The sequence below is a fragment of the Ranitomeya variabilis genome, chromosome 8 (assembly GCF_051348905.1).
Source record: "Ranitomeya variabilis isolate aRanVar5 chromosome 8, aRanVar5.hap1, whole genome shotgun sequence".
Taxonomy (NCBI): Eukaryota; Metazoa; Chordata; class Amphibia; order Anura; family Dendrobatidae; genus Ranitomeya; species Ranitomeya variabilis.
Genome location: NC_135239.1, coordinates 154346685 through 154366835, shown reverse-complemented (window position 1 = coordinate 154366835; position 20151 = coordinate 154346685). Strand labels below are relative to the sequence as shown.

General features: G+C 46.6%; 1 protein-coding gene across 1 annotated transcript in view; it reads left to right on the top strand.

Moving 5' to 3' along the window:
• Positions 1–14215, top strand: part of LOC143788465 (cytochrome P450 2D15-like) — a 74400-nt gene extending 60185 nt beyond the window's left edge. Inside the window, exon 9 of the mRNA XM_077278158.1 lies at positions 13861–14215. Within this exon, the coding sequence (XP_077134273.1) occupies positions 13861–14039 (179 nt within the window). The 3' untranslated portion in view covers positions 14040–14215. The remainder of the gene's footprint in view (positions 1–13860) is intronic.
• The last annotated feature ends 5936 nt before the right edge of the window (positions 14216–20151 follow it).

The window sequence follows — 20151 nt, the reverse complement described above, 5'->3', positions numbered from 1 at the left end:
ATTTATTGATGTGATTGATTGGTGCGTTCGCAACCCGGGATCCACCGTGCAGGAAATATCCTGCCGCTTAGAGAATGGCGGCACAATATGGCGGTATTAACCAGCTCTGTTAGCTTCACAGATCGGCCGAGAAAGCAAAGCTCTGTGCCCTGTTAACTCTCACAGAGACACAGGCTAACTACCCAGAAGAGAGCAGTCAGTGGTCATGCATGCACACAACATTCCTCGCCGGAGGTGCCAGCATTCTAGGGGCTTATTTCAGCCGGGTCCCTGAATACTCTCATACACAATCTCCTCGCCGGAGGTGCCAGCATTCTAGGGGCTTATTTCAGCCGGGTCCCTGAACACATTCACGCATATGACCACAGTGGCGCAAAGATACTAGCACATGGCCGTGTGGCCATGCGAGCCTTAAATAGCTGCAGCACGTACAGGACCTTCCAAAAGAGCACCAATAAGAAACTGCTACAGAGCCTGCGTACCTACAGGACCTTCCTAGAAAGAACAATAGATTTGGCTGCAGTACCTGAACATGTGACCCTTGATCTCCAGTGAGAGATCTTACCCTGGGCATGCTCAGTGTGTGCAAAGCAGGACTTAGTCCCAGAAAAGCCTGTTCACCGTAGATCAGTGCAGGGTACAATAGCAGAGTCTGGAGAGGCGGCAATAACCCTTTGCACTGAATCAGACTCAGTGAGACGCTGGGACCGACGTCTCCGCTGAGCAAGCTCCACTGCGGCCGATGGACAATGGGAGACCGCAGCAGACACAGATCGAGATTCCCCCTGTGCAGCAGAGGAAACTTGACTCCTAACATTACCCCCCCTCCTAGGGCCCCCCCTCCTTGAGCCTCGCTACGCTCTAAAGCTGCAATGAGCAGCGGAGCCCGAATGTGCTCCACAGGCTCCCAGGTTCTATCCTCTGGACCGTGACCCTCCCAATCCACCAGATAAAATTTCTTGCCATGTACCACCTTGCACCCCACGATAGCATTCACCTCAAACTCATCCGTGGATGAACCCGATGTCCCGGCAGATGACTCAGAAAACCGGGACAAATGAATGGGCTTTAAGAGGGAAACATGAAAGGTATCGGTGATACCAAGGCATGGAGGAATAGCCAAACGGTAGACCACAGGGTTCACCTGTTCCAGAACCTTGAACGGGCCAATGTAGAGAGGCGCAAACTTAGTGGACTCAACTCGCAGCCTGATGTTACGGGCGGAGAGCCACACTAAGTCGCCAGGAGCAAAGGTCGGAGCGGGGCGCCGGTGTGTATCAGCCGAGACCCTCATTCTCTCCTTGGAGGCCCGGATGGCATCCTGTGTGCGGTCCCAGATGTCACGTGCCTCCACCGCCCAGTCTGCCACCCTAGAATCGGTGGATGACACGGGCATGGGCACAGGGACACAAGGATGCTGGCCGTAATTAAGGAGAAAAGGAGTCTGACCAGTGGAATCGGCTACGGCGTTGTTCAAGGCAAATTCCGCCCAAGATAGCAAAGATGGAAAGTCATCCTGCCTAGCAGAGACAAAATGACATAAGTATGTCACCAGAGTCTAATTGGTTCTCTCTACCAACCCATTTGTCTCGGGATGATATGCAGAGGAGAGATTCAGCTCTATGCTGAGTAAACGGCAGAGCTCTCTCCAAAACTGAGACGCAAACTGGGGACCCCGGTCGCTGACAACTTTATCAGGCATTCCATGTAAGTGGAAAATATGTTTAATGAACAACGCCGCCAAGGCCCGTGCAGAAGGTAACCGTGGTAGCGGCACCAAATGCACCATTTTCGAGAAATGATCGGTGATGACCCAAATGATGGTACAGCTGCGAGACTTGGGCAAACCCACCACAAAGTCCATCCCGACCATCTCCCAGGGCCTGTCTGCCACCGGCATGGGGCAAAGTAACCCAGCAGGCTGTTGCCGTGAAGACCGATTCTGGGCGCAGGAGACACACGCCCGAATATAGTCCCCGACGTCACGGGCCATATGCGGCCACCAGTACGTCCTCGCCAAAAGCTCAGATGTCCTCTTGGTTCCAAAATGTCCACCCACTCTGGACGAGTGAGCCCAAGAGAGAACCTCCGGTCGCAAATTCGCTGGTACGAAAGTCTTGCCCGGGGGCACGGACTCTAGTGAAACCGGGGCCACAGTTCTCAGGCTTTCAGAGGGGACAATAAGCCGAGGCTCCTCATCCTCCTCCTCAGATGACACTACGGAGTGGGAGAGAGCGTCGGCATGAATGTTCCTCTCCCCAGAGAGAAAATGGAGAGTAAAATGGAACAGGGAGAAGAACAGGGACCATCTGGCCTGGTGAGAATTCAGCCACTGGGCCGACTGTATGTACACCAAGTTTTTGTGGTCGGTGAATACTTGGAAGGGAAAGCGAGCTCCCTCCAAGAGGTGTCTCCACTCAGAAAAAGCCAACTTCATTGCTAGCAACTCCCTGTCTCCGATGGAATAATTCCTCTCCGCTGGTGTAAAGGTCTTGGAGAAGAAGAAGCAAGGATGCTTCCGACCTTGAGCATCCTTTTGGAAAAGGACTACTCCAGCAACAATGGATGAGGCATCCACCTCCATTATAAATGGCTTATCTACATCGGGGAGATGTAGAATAGGAGCGCTATTGAAGTGTGACTTAATCAAAAGGAGTGCCTTGGAGACATCCTCCGACCACAACTTGGGATTTGCTCCCTTCTTGGTGAGGGCAACCAAGGGAGCTACCAAAGTTGAAAAGTGTGGAATGAACTGGGGATAGTAATTGATGAACCTCATAAAGCGCTGCACCGCTTTAAGTGAATGGGGCTCCTGCCAGTCCATCAAAGCCTGTAGTTTGGCAGGATCCATAGCCAAACCCTGGGCAGAGATGATATAACCAAGGAATGGCAAGGACTCCTGCTCAAACACACACTTCTCCAACTTGGCGTAGAGGGAGTTTGCCCGTAAGAGGTCGAAGACTTTGCGAACATCTCTCCGGTGGGAGTCAATATCTGTAGAGTAGATGAGAATATCATCCAGATAGACTACGACCGAGGTGGTGAGCATCTCCCAGAAGATGTCGTTCACAAAGTCTTGGAAAATGGCTGGGGCATTACAGAGCCCGAAGGGCATCATCAGATATTCATAGTGCCCATCCCTGGTGTTAAAAGCCGTCTTCCACTCGTCCCCCTCACGGATGCGAATCAGGTTATAAGCACCCTGCAGATCTAATTTAGTAAATACCCTTGCTCCCTGTAGCCTATCAAAGAGCTCAGATATCAGGGGTATTGGGTACTTGTTTTTAACGGTGATGGCGTTAAGACCCCTGTAGTCAATGCATGGACGTAATTCTCCACTCTTCTTCTGCACGAAGAACCCAGCCCCTGCAGGTGACACTGACTTCCTAATAAAACCCCTTGCCAGATTCTCTTGGATATACTGAGACATTGCCTCCGTCTCCGGGAGAGATAACGGATAGACTCGACCCCGGGGAGGCTCAGCACCAGGCAAGAGATCGATAGGACAGTCATAGGGGCGGTGAGGCGGAAGGGTCTCCGCAGCCCTTTTGGAGAACACGTCCGCATAAGGCCAATAGTGCTTGGGGAGAGAGGAAAGATCTGCGGGTACCTCAGTTGTAGCAACCTGAACGCACTCCCTCTGACATCTACCCTCACAGGATTTACTCCATCCCAAAAATTTTCCCTGAGGACCACTCTATATGAGGAGAATGAAAACGAAGCCAGGGTATCCCCAACAGGACCTCATCAACTCCCTCAGGAAGGACCAAAAGAGAAATAATCTCCTGATGTGATGGAGATACAGAAAGAGTGAAAGGGATGGTTTGGTGTGTAATCTGTGAAGGTAGTGTCGACCCATTTACCACTCGAATGGTTATTGGCTTGGCGAGCATCACCAGGGGTATTGCGTGTCGCTGAGCGAAAGCGGATGACATAAAATTACCCTCCGCCCCAGAGTCCACGACACGATATCCGGACTGCCGGCAAACATGACAGACCTTAAGGGCACGAGCGGCCTGGGACTTAGACCCCGCTCGCGACCCCCCTATGGCCTCATGTGACTCGAGTGCCTGGACCGGAGATTCCAAAGGTCTGGCGAAGGTGGGAGCCATCCGAAACCTCTGCTTACACTGGGCTCGCTCCAACCCTCGCTCGTGAAAACGAAGGTCTATGCGAGTTGATATAGATATGAGCTCCTCCAGTGTAGCGGGAATCTCCCTAGTGGCCAATGCGTCCTTCACATGGTCAGCCAGCCCCCTCCAAAATACTGGGATGAGGGTTTTATCTGACCACTCCAACTCAGACGCTAAAGTCCGGAAGAGAATGGCAAAGTGGCTGACCATGGTCGAACCCTGAGTCAATGTCAGCAGTTGGAGCGCCATATCATGGGTGACTTGAGGTCCTACGAAGACCTGCTTCAGAGAGCCCAGAAACATGATGAATGCTGATAATCAAAAAATGAACGGACAAAAACTTAGCTTGTCTTGGAGAGGCTGGGAGCAAGGTAATCACAAGGAATCTGAAGAGCACTGAATACATTGATAGCAGGCAAGGAACTGAGTATCCAGGAGAGCTAAATAGGAAACCAACCAAGGATAATGAACCAGCTGATGCAGCCAACCTGCAGAAAGACAACACTACACAGTACCACTTGTGACCACCAGAGGGAGCCTAAAAATAGAGTTCACAACAGTCCCCCCCTTGAGGAGGGGTCACCGAACCCTCATCAAGACCCCCAGGGCGAACAGGATGAGCCGCGTGGAAGGCACGAACCAAATCGGCCGCATGAACATCAGAGGCGACAACCCAGGAATTATCCTCCTGGCCATAGCCCTTCCACTTCACCAAATACTGAAGCCTCCGTCTAGAGATACGAGAATCCAAAATCTTCTCCACCACATACTCCAATTCTCCCTCGACCAGCACCGGAGCAGGAGGCTCAACAGAAGGAACCACAGGTACCACATACCTCCGCAACAAAGACCTATGGAACACATTTTGAATGGCAAACGATGCTGGGAGATCCAAACGAAAAGACACCGGGTTAAGGATTTCCAAGATCTTATAAGGACCGATGAAGCGAGGCTTGAATTTAGGAGAGGAGACCTTCATAGGAACATACCGAGAAGACAGCCACACCAAATCCCCAACACGAAGTCGGGGACCCACACCGTAGCGGCGGTTGGCAAAGCGCTGAGCCTTCTCCTGTGACAACCTCAAATTGTCCACCACATGGTTCCAAATCTGCTGCAACCTATCCACCACAGAATCCACCCCAGGACAGTCAGAAGACTCAACCTGACCCGAGGAAAAACGAGGATGGAAACCAGAATTGCAGAAAAAAGGCGAAACCAAAGTAGCAGAACTAGCCCGATTATTAAGGGCAAACTCGGCCAATGGCAAAAAAGTCACCCAATCATCTTGATCAGCAGAAACAAAACATCTCAAATAAGTTTCCAACGTCTGATTAGTTCGCTCGGTTTGGCCATTAGTCTGAGGATGGAAGGCCGACGAAAAAGATAAATCAATGCCCATCTTAGCACAAAAAGTCCGCCAAAACCTGGACACAAACTGGGATCCTCTATCAGACACAATATTTTCAGGAATGCCGTGCAAGCGAACCACATTCTGAAAAAATAGAGGAACCAAATCGGAGGAAGAAGGCAACTTAGGCAAGGGCACCAAATGGACCATCTTGGAAAAACGATCACACACCACCCAGATGACAGACATTTTCTGAGATACTGGAAGATCCGAAATAAAATCCATGGAAATGTGCGTCCAAGGCCTTTTCGGGACAGGCAAAGGCAAAAGCAAACCGCTGGCACGAGAACAGCAAGGCTTAGCCCGAGCACAAATCCCACAAGACTGCACAAAGGAACGCACATCCCGCGACAAGGAAGGCCACCAGAAGGACCTAGCCACCAAATCTCTGGTACCAAAAATCCCAGGATGACCCGCCAACACCGAAGAATGAACCTCGGAAATAACTCTGCTGGTCCATCTATCTGGGACAAACAGTCTCTCTGGTGGACAACAGTCAGGTCTATCCGCCTGAAATTTCTGCAGCACTCGTCGCAAATCTGGGGAAATGGCAGACAAAATCACTCCCTCTCTGAGAATACCAGCCGGCTCAGAAACTCCCAAAGAGTCAGGCACAAAACTCCTAGAAAGTGCATCAGCCTTCACGTTCTTCGAACCAGGCAGGTATGAGACCACGAAGTTGAAACGGGAGAAAAACAGCGACCAACGAGCCTGTCTAGGATTCAGGCGCTTGGCAGATTCGAGGTAAATCAGGTTTTTGTGATCAGTCAAGACCACCACACGATGTTTAGCTCCTTCGAGCCAATGACGCCACTCCTCAAATGCCCACTTCATAGCCAACAACTCCCGATTACCAACATCATAATTCCGCTCGGCAGGCGAAAACTTTCTTGAAAAGAAAGCACATGGCTTCATCACAGAGCCATCAGAGCTTCTCTGCGACAAAACAGCCCCTGCTCCAATCTCAGAAGCATCAACCTCGACCAGAGAGACATCTGGTTGACATAAGACTGGAGCTGAAGAAAACCGGTACTTCAGTTCCCGAAAGGCCTCCACGGCCGCAGGAGACCAATTAGTCACATCAGAACCCTTCTTGGTCAAATCCGTCAAAGGTTTAACCACGCTAGAAAAATTAGCAATGAAACGACGGTAAAAATTAGCGAAACCCAAGAACTTCTGAAGACTCTTAACAGACGTAGGCTGAGTCCAGTCATGAATAGCCTGGACCTTGACTGGGTCCATCTCCACAGTAGAAGGAGAAAAAATAAAACCCAAAAAGGAGACCTTCTGTACTCCGAAGAGGCATTTTGAGCCCTTCACAAATAAAGCATTAGCACGCAGGACCTGAAACACCATCCTGACCTGCTTCACATGGGACTCCCAATCATCAGAAAAGACCAAAATGTCATCCAGATACACAATCATAAATTTATCCAGATATTCTCGGAAGATGTCATGCATGAAGGACTGAAACACAGAAGGAGCATTAGAGAGTCCAAAAGGCATCACTAAGTACTCAAAATGGCCTTCGGGCGTATTAAATGCTGTTTTCCATTCATCTCCCTGCTTAATGCGCACAAGGTTATACGCACCACGGAGATTTATCTTAGTGAACCAACTGACCCCCTTAATCCGAGCAAACAAATCAGACAATAGTGGCAAAGGATACTGAAATTTGACTGTGATTTTATTCAGAAGACGGTAATCTATACAAGGTCTCAAAGAACCGTCCTTCTTGGCCACAAAAAAAAATCCTGCACCAAGAGGGGAAGAGGATGGGCGAATATGTCCCTTCTCCAAAGACTCCTTTATATAACTCCGCATCGCGGCATGCTCTGGTATAGACAAATTAAAAAGTCGTCCCTTAGGGAATTTACTACCAGGAATTAAATTTATAGCACAGTCACAATCCCTATGAGGGGGCAGGGCACTGGACCTGGGCTCATCAAATACATCCTGGTAGTCTGACAAGAACTCAGGGATCTCAGAAGGAGTGGAAGAAGCAATAGACACCAACGGAGTATCGCCATGAATTCCCTGACAACCCCAACTTGACACAGACATAGCTTTCCAATCTAAAACTGGATTATGAGCCTGCAGCCATGGCAGACCCAAAACGACAACATCATGCAAATTATGCAGAATGAGAAAGCGAATCACCTCCTGATGTACGGGAGTCATGCACATGGTCATTTGCGTCCAATACTGAGGCTTATTCTCAGCCAATGGCGTAGCATCAATTCCCCTCAGAGGAATAGGAAATTCCAAAGGCTCCAGGACAAAACCACAGCGCCTGGCAAATGACAAATCCATCAGATTCAGGGCAGCACCCGAATCCACAAAAGCCATAACCGAGTAGGACGACAAAGAACAAATCAAAGTAACAGACAAAATAAATTTAGGCTGTATCGTACCAATGGTGACAGGTTTAGCGATTTTTTTTAAACGTTTAGAACATGCTGAGATAACATGAGTAGAATCACCACAGTAAAAGCACAACCCATTTTGACGTCTATGACTTTGTCGCTCAATTCTGGTCAGAGTTCGGTCACATTGCATAGACTCAGGTCTCTGTTCAGAAAATACCGCCAAAGGATGAGCAGATTTGCGCTCCCGCAAACGCCGATCAACCTGAATGGCTAAAGCCATAGAATCACTCAGACTTGTAGGGGTGGGAAACCCCACCATAACATTCTTAACGGCCTCAGAAAGACCTCTGAAATTTGCAGCCAGGGCACACTCATTCCATTGAGTAAGCACCGACCATTTCTGAAATTTTTGACAATACACCTCTGCTTCATCCTGACCTTGAGAGATAGCCAGCAACGCTTTTTCTGCCTGATTCTCAAGATTAGGCTCCTCATAAAGCAGTCCAAGAGCCAGAAAAAATGCATCTACATTAAGCAATGCAGGATCTCCTGGCGCCAGAGAGAAAGCCCAATCTTGAGGGTCGCTACGCAACAAGGAGATAACAATTTTAACTTGCTGAGCGGAATCACCAGAGGAACGAGGTCTCAGAGACAGAAATAACTTACAATTATTCTTAAAATTCTGAAACCTAGATCTATCTCCAGAAAACAACTCAGGAATGGGTATCTTTGGTTCTGACATAGGGCTATGAATAACAAAATCCTGAATACTTTGCACCCGTGCAGTAAGATGATCCACACTAGAAGTCAGAGTCCGAACATTCATGTCTGCAGCTGAGCTCAAAACCACCCAGAGTTCAAGGGGATGAAAGAAGCTAAACAGACTGCAGCAAAGGAAAAGCGGGAGGAAAAAAAAAAAAATGTACTCAGGTCTTCTTTTTATCCCACTTCTGCGATGCATTAAACACTTTTTTGGCCTGCTATACTGTTATGATCCTTAGTGGTTGAGGATCACGAATTACTCCAGCTAAGTAACAAACATAGGACAAGCTCTAGGGAGGTGGCAAACTGGACTGACCGCAAATCTGAACCTATCCAAACACACTAGAAGTAGCCGGTGAACGTGCCTAAAAATCCTAGATGTCTCGAGCCAGCCTGAGGAACTAACTACCCCTAGAGAGAAAGAAAGACCTCTCTTGCCTCCAGAGAAATAATCCCCAAAGATATAGAAGCCCCCAACAAATAAGAACGGTGAGGTAAGAGGAAGGCACATACACAGGGGTGAAAACAGATTCAGCAAATGAGGCCCACTAATACTAGATAGCAGAAAATAGTAAAGGGGTCTGTGCGGTCAGTAAAAAACCCTTACAAAATATCCACACTGAGATTTCAAGAACCCCCGCACCAACTAACGGTGTGGGGGGAGAAACTCAGTCCCCTAGAGCAACCAGCAAGCGAGGAGATCACATCTTAGCAAGCTGGACAAGAAACATGATGAATGCTGATAATCAAAAAATGAACGGACAAAAACTTAGCTTGTCTTGTAGAGGCTGGGAGCAAGGTAATCACAAGGAATCTGAAGAGCACTGAATACATTGATAGCAGGCAAGGAACTGAGTATCCAGGTGAGCTAAATAGGAAACCAACCAAGGATAATGAACCAGCTGATGCAGCCAACCTGCAGAAAGACAACACTACACAGTACCGCTTGTGACCACCAGAGGGAGCCTAAAAATAGAGTTCACAACAATGGGGGCGGTGGATCGGTGGCGGCGGTGGAGGCAGATCGCGGTCTCCAGCCATGGCCAATGATATTGCAGCATCGGCCATGGCTGGATTGTAATATTTCACCAATTTTCATTGGTAAAATATTAGGATTGCTCTGATTGAAAGTGAAACATCACTTTCAACAGCCAATCAGAGCGATCGTAGCCACGGAGGGGCGAAGCCACCCCCCTGGGCTCAAGTACCACTCCCCCTGTCCCTTTCACCCGACCTGCAGTAGCGCGATCCGACCCTGACGCATATGCTGCGTTGGATTGGCACAGGTCGGATTGGCACAGGTTTTCATGACGCATACGCTGCGTCAAAGGTTGGGAAGGGGTTAAGTATGACAACCATTCAAAGGAATAGGAAGGGGGCAAACAATATTTCACACAACTGTATGTCCATATATTAAGTCACTTGTAATAATGAAAAATGACACAGGGAAAAAGTATTGAACACGCTTACAGAAATGCATTTAATACTTTGTACAAAAGTCTTTCTTGGTGATGACAGCTTCAAGATGCCTCCTGTTTGGATAACCCAGTGGCATTCATTGCCTAGGTGTGATTTTGGCTCATTCATCCCCAAAACATTCTTCAAATCCTGAAGGTTCCGTGGGCTCCTATGAATTCTGACCTTCCATAAATTTTCTATTGGATTCAGGTCAGTTGATTGGCTGCATAATTTTAGCAGCTTCATTTTCTTTCTCTGACACCAATTAAGTATTTCCTTGGTTGTGTGTTTGGTATTATTGTCTGGCTGAAATGTCCACCCTCGTTTCATCTTCATCATCCTGGTAGATGGCATCAGATTTTTTATCAAAATTTTTTTCATACATTTGTCTATTCATCCTTCATTCAATTGTATGAAGTTTGCCACCCTTAAACTTCACTGCTGGTATACTGCTTTTGGTGGTGATATGCAAGTGCCTTTTGACTTCTAAACATGGTGTGTAGGGTTGAGCGACTTTTATTTTTATAGGATCGGGTCGGGTTTCACGAAACCCGACTTTCTCAAAAGTCGGGTCAAGTGAAATCGGCCGATCCTATAAAAAAGTCGGGGTCGGCCGAAACACGAAACCCAATGCAGTGCAATGGGATACTATGGTTCCCAGGGTCTGAAGGAGAGGAAACTCTCCTTCAGGCCCTGGGATCCATATTTAAGTGTAAAATAAAGAATTAAAATAAAAAATATTGATATATTCACCTCTCCGACGCAGCCTGGACATCGCTGCTGGTAACCGGCATCTTCCGTTCCTAAGAATGGTGCTTGAAAGACCTTTCGATGACGTCACGGCTTGTGATTGGTCGCGGCCGCCCACGTGACCGCTCAGCGACCAATCACAAAGCCGTGACGTAATTTTCAGGTCCTAAATTCCTCATTCTAGGAATTTAGGACATGAGAATTACGTCACGGCTTTGTGATTGGTCGCTGAGCGGTCACGTGGGCCGCCGCGACCAATCACAAGCCGTGACGTCATCGAAAGGTCCTTCACGCGCTCATTCTTAAGAAGGAAGGCTGCCGGAAAGAAGCCGAGGGTGAGTATATTCCTATTAGGTATATACTCACCCTCGGACGCGCCCTGCTTCTTTCCGGCAGCCTTCCTTCTTAAGAATGAGCGCGTGAAGGACCTTTCGATGACGTCACGGCTTGTGATTGGTCGCGGCGGCCCACGTGACCGCTCAGCGACCAATCACAAAGCCGTGACGTAATTCTCATGTCCTAAATTCCTAGAATGAGGAATTTAGGACCTGAAAATTACGTCACGGCTTTGTGATTGGTCGCTGAGCGGTCACGTGGGCGGCCGCGACCAATCACAAGCCGTGACGTCATCGAAAGGTCTTTCAAGCGCCATTCTTAGGAACGGAAGATGCCGGTTACCAGCGGCGATGTCCAGGCTGCGTCGGAGAGGTGAGTATATCAATATTTTTTATTTTAATTCTTTATTTTACACTTAAATGTGGGTTCCGATACCGATTTCCGATATCGCAAACATATCGGAACTCGGTATCGGAATTCCGATACCAGATTCAGAAGATCGCCGACCTCATGGCCGACCCCACACAGGGGTCGGGTCGGGTTTCATGAAACCCGACTTTGCCAAAAGTCGGCGACTTCTGAAAATGGCCGACCCGTTTCGCTCAACCCTAATGGTGTGTATTATGACATCGAAAGAGTTCAAGTTTGATCTCATCTAACCAAACTTTATTCTCCCAGTATTTCACAGTTTTGTTTAAATGTTTTTGAGCAAACTTTAAACGTGCTTGAACATCCTTTTTGTTCAGCAGTGGAGTCTTGCGTGGTTAGTTTGCATACAGGACATGGAGGTTGAGTGCATTACTAAGGGTGAGTTTCCACGGTCAGTAAACGCTGCGTGTTTGACGCTGCGCAGAGCTGCAGCGTCAAACACGCAGCGTCCAGATGTTCCAGCATAGTGGAGGGGATTTTTGGAAATCCCGTGTCCACTATGCGTGGAAACCCGCATCCGTCTTCCCTGCGACTCCGGACATGCTGCGCGTCTTTTCAGATCGCAGCATGTCCGTACACCTTGCGGGGACGCAGCGTCCCCGCAAGGCATATCACAGGGCGCTATGGGAGAGAGCGATGATCCCGGATGTGTACAGTTAACACATCCGGCATCATCGCGTCCCAGAAAGGGGGCGGGGCTTAGCGCCGAGCGGCTTCGCCGCTGCGGCGATACAGCCGGCCATCCTGACCATGGACACATACCCTTATAGTTTTCTTTGAAACAATTGCACTTGCTGATCCCAGATTTTTCTGTAGCTCTCCACAGTTGGTCCTTGCCTCTTCTGATAATTCTTTTCACTCCTCTGTCTGAAAACTTGTGGGGAGCACTATTTTGTCAGTATATATTGAAATTATGTTCTTTCCACTTCAGAATTATGGCACCAAGAGTGCTGACTGGAACCTTCAGTAGTTTAGAAATTCTTCTGTAACCAATGCCATCAGTATTTTGTAACAATAAGTTTGCAAAGGTTTTGAGACAGCTAACTTGTTTTACCCATCATGAGATGTTTCTTGTTTTGCACCTTGGTAATGAGACACCTTTTAATAGACCATCAGTTGAACCAGCTGATATTATTTTTCACTAAGTGGTAGGATTGCTTATTACTGATAGATTTCAGCTTTTGTCGTGACTTTCTATGGCTTTTTGCAACCCTCTTTCTTCATATGTTTTACCTGTGTAATTTCTCATTATTACACATAACCTAATTTATGGACATCTTTGCCTGTGTATATTGGATAGATTGCTACTGACATCTGGTGAGAATGTCATACTCATGATTGTATTAATCTGCACAATAAAGGTAATATGACAGTTATACCTATTGGTGAGTAGTGCTAAAAAATCATACATTTAGAATTTATGTTTTGTTTTGTTTTTTTACCTCCCAAACAGTGTAATAAAAAGTGATCAAAATAATTGTTGATCTTCATAGATGATGTTGTCATTACATTGGGCTCTCTAAAATATATTTCAATATCAATACTAAATATGAAGTCAAAATATAGTATAACATTCTAAATGTGCTTGAACTGTTGCATAATTTGCACCACAAAGCTGTTTGCCACAAATTGTACCATATTTAGGATGTGTTTTAGACACTTTTTATGACTTATCTGACAAGGAGGTGTAGCGTAGTTGAAAAGGGGTATGGTGTATTGAAAGGGGAATGTGTTGGCATGTAACACAATTAGGGTGCACATTTCTGACACAAAGTAAGACAACAAATTGGTGATATAAACTTAGAAAAGATAGATTTCTATAAATATAAAATAACAGCTACAACTAATAACAACTCGTATGTTAAATTTGGCACATTTAAAAGTGAACCTGTCATTTGATTCATGATGCCCAAACCATGGGCAGCATGAATTGCATGATTGCAGCCAGGTATATTGTTCTTTGAAACACTTCATGTTTCAGAGAAGATATACTTTAAAGATACGGCCACTGGAGAGACCTTGCAGTTACCTCTAGCAGGGAGAAGAGCTGGGTGAAAGTGGCGCCAGACTAGTCTGCTCTCTGGCTATGTCCCTGGTCAGATCTTTAAAGTATACCATCTCTAAAACACCAGTGTGTTTCAGAGAAAATTGTTCAGAGACATTATGTTAATTTTCTCTGTATGGCTTTAAAAATCAAATATTTTCTTCTTAGGCCGACGGGCTTGTCCAGGAGAGCATTTGTCCAGGATGGAGCTCTTCCTTTTTTTCACTACCCTCCTGCAATCTTTCACATTTCTGATACCTGACAAGATGCCTCGTCCACAGGAATCACCAGTGCTGGCCGTAACACTCTGCCCACAGCCTTTTAAGCTTTGTGCCGTAGTCAGATAACAAGATGCTAAACCAAAAATGATGATTGTTTTTTTAATCTTAATGCTGGTAATGAGTTGATATATATAAACCAAATAAGTCTTGAACCTGATATTTAAGAAATATGTATCTTAAAAAATGTTGCTAAATGAGAAGTATTTCTTGAATAAAAATAATATGCTTCTTAGCAGGTTAAATAGGTGGTCCACTACAATCTTTATTGAGCACATCAATCGAAACCATTTAAACAAGTATTTTTTCAAATACATTCTTTCTTCATGTTTACCTGTCAGCGGCGCTATGTCTGCTCGCTCAGTGTGGATCATGTGATGCCCGGCTGCAGCCGCCGTTGATATTCAGTAATATCACGTCAACTTCTGGACTCTGAAACTTGAGGTTGCATCACCGAGGGGGTGACCAAGTCTCATGCAGACTGCGGCCACTGCCCCTGATGAAAGCAAAGAAGGAAAGATGAAAATCTTCAACCACACTCTGGATACTGGGCTGTGACATGGGGTGCCCACATCCCAGTCAATCAGCTGTAGTGGCCACAGTCTGTGTAAGAGAGGGTCGGAAGTTGACATGACATCACCGGACATCAGCGGCAGCTGCAGTCAAGGGTCACGTGATAGGCACTCAGCGAGCAGAGATAGCACCAATCACATTCAAACATGAAAAAAGAATGTATTTAAAAAAATACTTGTTTCAATGATTGTTTTTGAGGGACATTTTTTGCACTTGATCTAGATATCCATCAATATCTACTTTTCTTCTTCATACAAAATTCTATAAAATCATACATACTTTTCACAAAAGGCTCATGCAGAGGTAAAATCCTAATTCTGTATTTTATGATTTTGCTCAAATTGTTTTAAGAGAATCTCATACTCATACGGCAGGTATGGACACTGATATTTTGTGGCCCTGTGAAAGAAGTATGTCTGGGTCCCTCTCCCTTTATGTTATGTTCGGACATGGGTAAGTCCGGCGGATGACACAGCATATAAATACAATGGGATGGAAAAGGAAGATGAAGGCTCTAACGGTCGGGAGCACGGGATGGGACACCTCCTGACACCAACCTGTTCTTGTCCTTATGCTTATTTAACACCCTATGCGAGTCCTTCCCCCCACCGCTATCATGTGCTTAGTCCCTGACTGTAACCTCTATTAAGCCTGGCTAGTGCACTGGCCTGCAAGGACGTTAGCCTCACCACTGCAGATGATAACACACAGGGGAAGAGACAAACAGGACAGATCAAAAGTATAATACACAGCAGCAGAGATCATGGCACAAGGATAAGGCTACTTTCACACTAGCGTCGGACAACGCACGACGAATTGCGTCGTTGCGATGTACCGACGCTAGCAGTGAATGCACCGCACAATGGGGGCAGCGGATGCTGTTTTTCAACGTATCCGCTGCCCCATTGTGAGGTGCGGGGAGGCGGGGGCGGAGTTCCGGCCGCGCATGCGCGGTCGGAAAAGACGGGAACGATGCACCAAAAAACGTTACAAGCAACGTTTTTTGGTGGCAACGGTCCGACGCAACACGACGCAACCATCGCACGACGGTTGCGATGTGTGGCAATGCGTCGCACTGCGTCGCTAATGCAAGTCAATGGAGAAAAACGCATCCTGCAAGCACTTTTGCAGGATGCGTTTTTTCTGCAAAACGACGCATAGCGACGTGCAGTGCACGACGCTAGTGTGAAAGTAGCCTTACAGAACTCAAACAGCAGCAACGCCACCGTCACAGGCGAGCTCCTCACCCCTAGCTGGTCTGCATAGTAGAAGACCTCTATAACTGATGATCAGCTGATGGGTGATGTGACTATTTAAAAGAAGGTGGGAGTGGTTACCATCCAACATCAGCTGTCCAGCCTAAAAAGAAACTGTCAGCAAGAGACTGACATTAACTCTTGCTGGACCAAAGGAAAAAAAATATATAAATTTCAGCAGATCCAGAGCTGCCACGATTCACTTAATGATTTGTGGCATTTTATGGTGATAAAGCTGGATATTATTTGTTCTATATATACAGTACAGACCAAAAGTTTGTACACACCTTCTCATTTAAAGATTTTTCTGTATTTTCATGACTATGAAAATTGTACATTCACACTGAAGGCATCAAAACTATGAATTAACACATGTGGAATTATATACTTAACAAAAAAGTGTGAAACAACTGAAATTATGTCTTATATTCTAGGTTCTTCACAGTAGTCACATTTTGCTTTGATGACTGCTTTGCACATTCTTGGAATTGAATAAATTCCCCACACCATCACACCTCCTCCTCCATGCTTCACGGTGGGAACCAGACATGTAGAGTCATCCGTTCACCTTTTCTGCATTGCACGAAGACACGGTGGTTGGAACCAAAGATCTCAAATTTGGACTCATCAGACCAAAGCACAGATTTCCACTGGTCTAATGTCCATTTCTTGTGTTCTTTAGCCCAAACAAGTCTCTTCTGCTTATTACCTGTCCTTAGCAGTGGTTTCCTAGCAGCTATTTTACCATGAAGGCCTGCTGCACAAAGTCTCCTCTTAACAGTTGTTGTAGAGATGTGTCTGCTGCTAGAACTCTGTGTGGCATTGACCTGGTCCCTAATCTGAGCTGCTGTTAACCTGCAATTTCTGAGGCTGGGGACTCAGATAAACTTATCCTCAGAAGCAGAGGTAACTCTTGGTCTTCCTTTCCTGGGGTGGTCCTCATGTGAGCCAGTTTCTTTGTAGGGCTTGATGGTTTTTGCCACTGCACTTGGGGACACTTTCAAAGTTTTCCCAATTTTTCGGACTGACTGACCTTAATTTCTTAAAGTAATGATGGCCAATCATTTTTCTTTACTTAGCTGCTTTTTTCTTGCCATAATACAAATTCTAACAGTCTATTCAGTAGGACTATCAGCTGTGTATCCATCAGACTTCTGCACAACACAACTGATGGTCCCAACACCATTTATTAGGCAAGAAGTCCCACAAGAGGTTCCTGTGGTGTTTCCTGATGAAGGAGTCTTGAACTCTGAAATGCGTAGAATAATAAAGCCACATGTACTAATAATTCTAGAATTCTAGTGATTCAGCAGCGCAGAAATCTAGCACAATTTTCTCAATCTGCATCTAACGGCTGGTCCTTCCTGGACTCGTGGATCTGCTGCAGTGATTCCTTTCAATGCTTCAACTCAGCTACACCTGGTGAGTGCAATTTTATGGATTAACCTTTAACCTTCTCAGATAAGACATTAGTTGCGCTCTTTCCTTCAACAGTTTTCTTATAATAAGTTATGACACTATAAATAATAAGAGAGGAACACTGTACATACTGAGAGAGGTTGTTATGCAATAATGGGACACCACTATACATATTAAGGGTGGTTGTTTCACAAACGAAAGTATTACTCCTATCATCTCTATGCTAGTCATAAAGTATAGATACAGAATAAATAACTATCCAGTGACTTACTGCTAACTTCTCATCTGATTGTGTCACTTTCCTTTATTTCTTCTCCATCTGGTCAGACACTCATGTTGATCTCTCCCAGCCATGACTTATCTTACCTCATCCCTGAAAATAACAAGGTCATGTATATGTGGTGCCCCAGGATCCTGGTTGTCACAGTAGCATTGCTTTCCTCACGGGGAGAGTGATGTTACGTTTGGAGGAAAGAAGGGATAACTGTCGCCAGGTAAACACAAGCATGCAACACATTCACACTCCAGGCCACCAGGGGTAGCTTTTGATCCTATTTACTAGGTGACTCCCCATATATACTGTATATGGTAGTTTTGGAGGGAATGGTCAGAACAGTTCTTGCCAGGAGACAGACTGGATCAGTCGAGGCAGAAGAGGGTTCACGGAGCTGTGTAGCCACAGTGCTGCAGCTCCTGGAAAGAGACTTACAGAAAGCCGAATATATTGCAGTGAGCATGTAGGAGAGCGAAGCACAGGAGAGGATTCCAGTGGGAGACCAGCCACAAGCAGGCTGCCTCCTTCTGAGGCACAGAGACCAGTAGCCAGAACACTAAGGTTGTAAGGCCCTCTAGGACTTACATCAGAGACCGGCAGGACAGCTGAACTTCACGTTACCTGTCCGCCTTAATACCCAGGAGACACGACATATTTAGAGCCCGGGGCATGCTTGAGTCCCGATAAACAGACTCAAGTCACCAGTCATACGGGTTATGTCCTATCCTATATGGGGGACAGAGAGAGAACATCTGTGAGGACCTTATCTGAAGCCATAGGCAGTAAGGGACTACAACACCACGGCGCTAGAGGAAGGCTTTGATTTCCACCTGGAAAAGGGGACTCCTAACTTGCCTCCAAGCTAGCCGGACCCTGCCTGCCCTGTGATCTGGTGCCCTGGACTGTGGCTGCCTGAAGTTTTCAGTAAACAAGGTAAAGAGACTTCAAACCTGCATCCTCGTTCTTTATGGCACCATTCACCATCTTCCATCTACACACCGGGAGCCCTGGGGATATACTTCACCTGTGGGAAGTTATACCATCTAGCTGCCATAACATCACCCCAGAGGACCCCTTAAAGCAGCATCGGTCCCCACTGACCGAATACCACAGGAGGCATCACGAACATAAACTTTATTCCCTTTAAAGACCTTTCTATTTTACATGGGCGCCCAGGGCCACGGACTGGGTCGCCACCGTGGCATCCCCCTGTGAATCACCGGACCTGGTACCGAGTACCCCACGGCCCAGGCGGGTGACCCATTTCTTGGCGTCACGAACAGGATGGACTGACCAACCAAATCGGGTCATGTGCGCCTAAAAGATTGTGCCTGAACTGTGCTTTATTGAGAGACTGTTTATTGTGATTTGCCACCAAAACCGCCACCATTACAATGCCACGAGGAGCGCCGCAGAAGAAGGGTGTGCCACCATGGAAGGAGACTACCAGAGCGGCGCAAACAGTAATGAACGCCCCCTACGAATGTTACTATATGACGGGGATGTACCCGTCTGCCAAAGAGGTCCGCCTCCTGATATGCTATGACGGGAACAAGGAGGAGAAGGAGCCCCGCCTCTGGGAGACAGAGGAGCAGCGTGCGTGTGTGGTCGCAGACCCGGAAGAGAAGATGGCGACCGGTGGGTACACAAAAGATGGCAAAGCGATCTGTGACCATCCCAGGCAAACGGAGGAAGACCCAGACTTACCACTGCTGGAGGCTCCGGACTTCCTGAAGATTAAAACCTACAAGAGAAAAAAGTAAGCAAAAACCCTGATGTAACTAAGTAAAAAAAGCAAAAGTGCATTTAAATAACACGGAGTTTTTAGTAATACGGTTTTTAGATCAAAAAATAGCACAAAAGCCATCCCACCTCCTCAAGGTAACTCTGATCGGGACAGTCCTACACTGTCTAATATTAAAACCTTACCATGTGTCAATGTTGAACACATGGTAAGGTTTTAATATTAGAGACAGTGTAGGACTGTCCCCATCACATTACCTCCACCATGTTTGACAGATGGCGTCAGCCACTCTTCCAGCATCTTTTCATTTGTTCTGCATCTCACAAATGTTCTTCTGTGTGATCCAAACACCTCAAACTTTGATTCGTCTGTCCATAACACTTGTTTCCAATATTCCTCTGTCCAATGTCTGTGTTCTTTTGCTCATATTAATCTTCTCCTTTTATTAGCCAGTCTCAGATATGGCCTTTTCTTTACCACTCTGCCCTGAAGGCCAGCATCCCGGAGTCGCCTCTTCACTGTAGTCGCTGACAGTGGCGTTTTGCGTGTACTATTTAATGAAGCTGCCAGTTGAGGACCTGTGAGGCGTCGATTTCTCAAACTACAGACTCTAATGTACTTGTCTTGTTGCTCAGTTGTGCAGCAGGGCCTCCAACTTCTCTTTCTACTCTGGTTAGAGTCTGTTTGTGCTCTCTTCTGAAGGGAGTAGTGGACACCATTGTAGGAAATCTTCAGTTTCTTGGCAATTTCTCACATGGAATAGCCTTCATGTCTAAGAACAAGAATAGACTGTAGAGTTTCACATGAAAGTTCTTTATTTCTGGCCATTTTGAAAGTTTAATGGAACCAACAAATGTAATGCTCCAGATTCTTAACTAGCTCAAAGGAAGGTGAGGTTTATAGGTTCTCTAATCA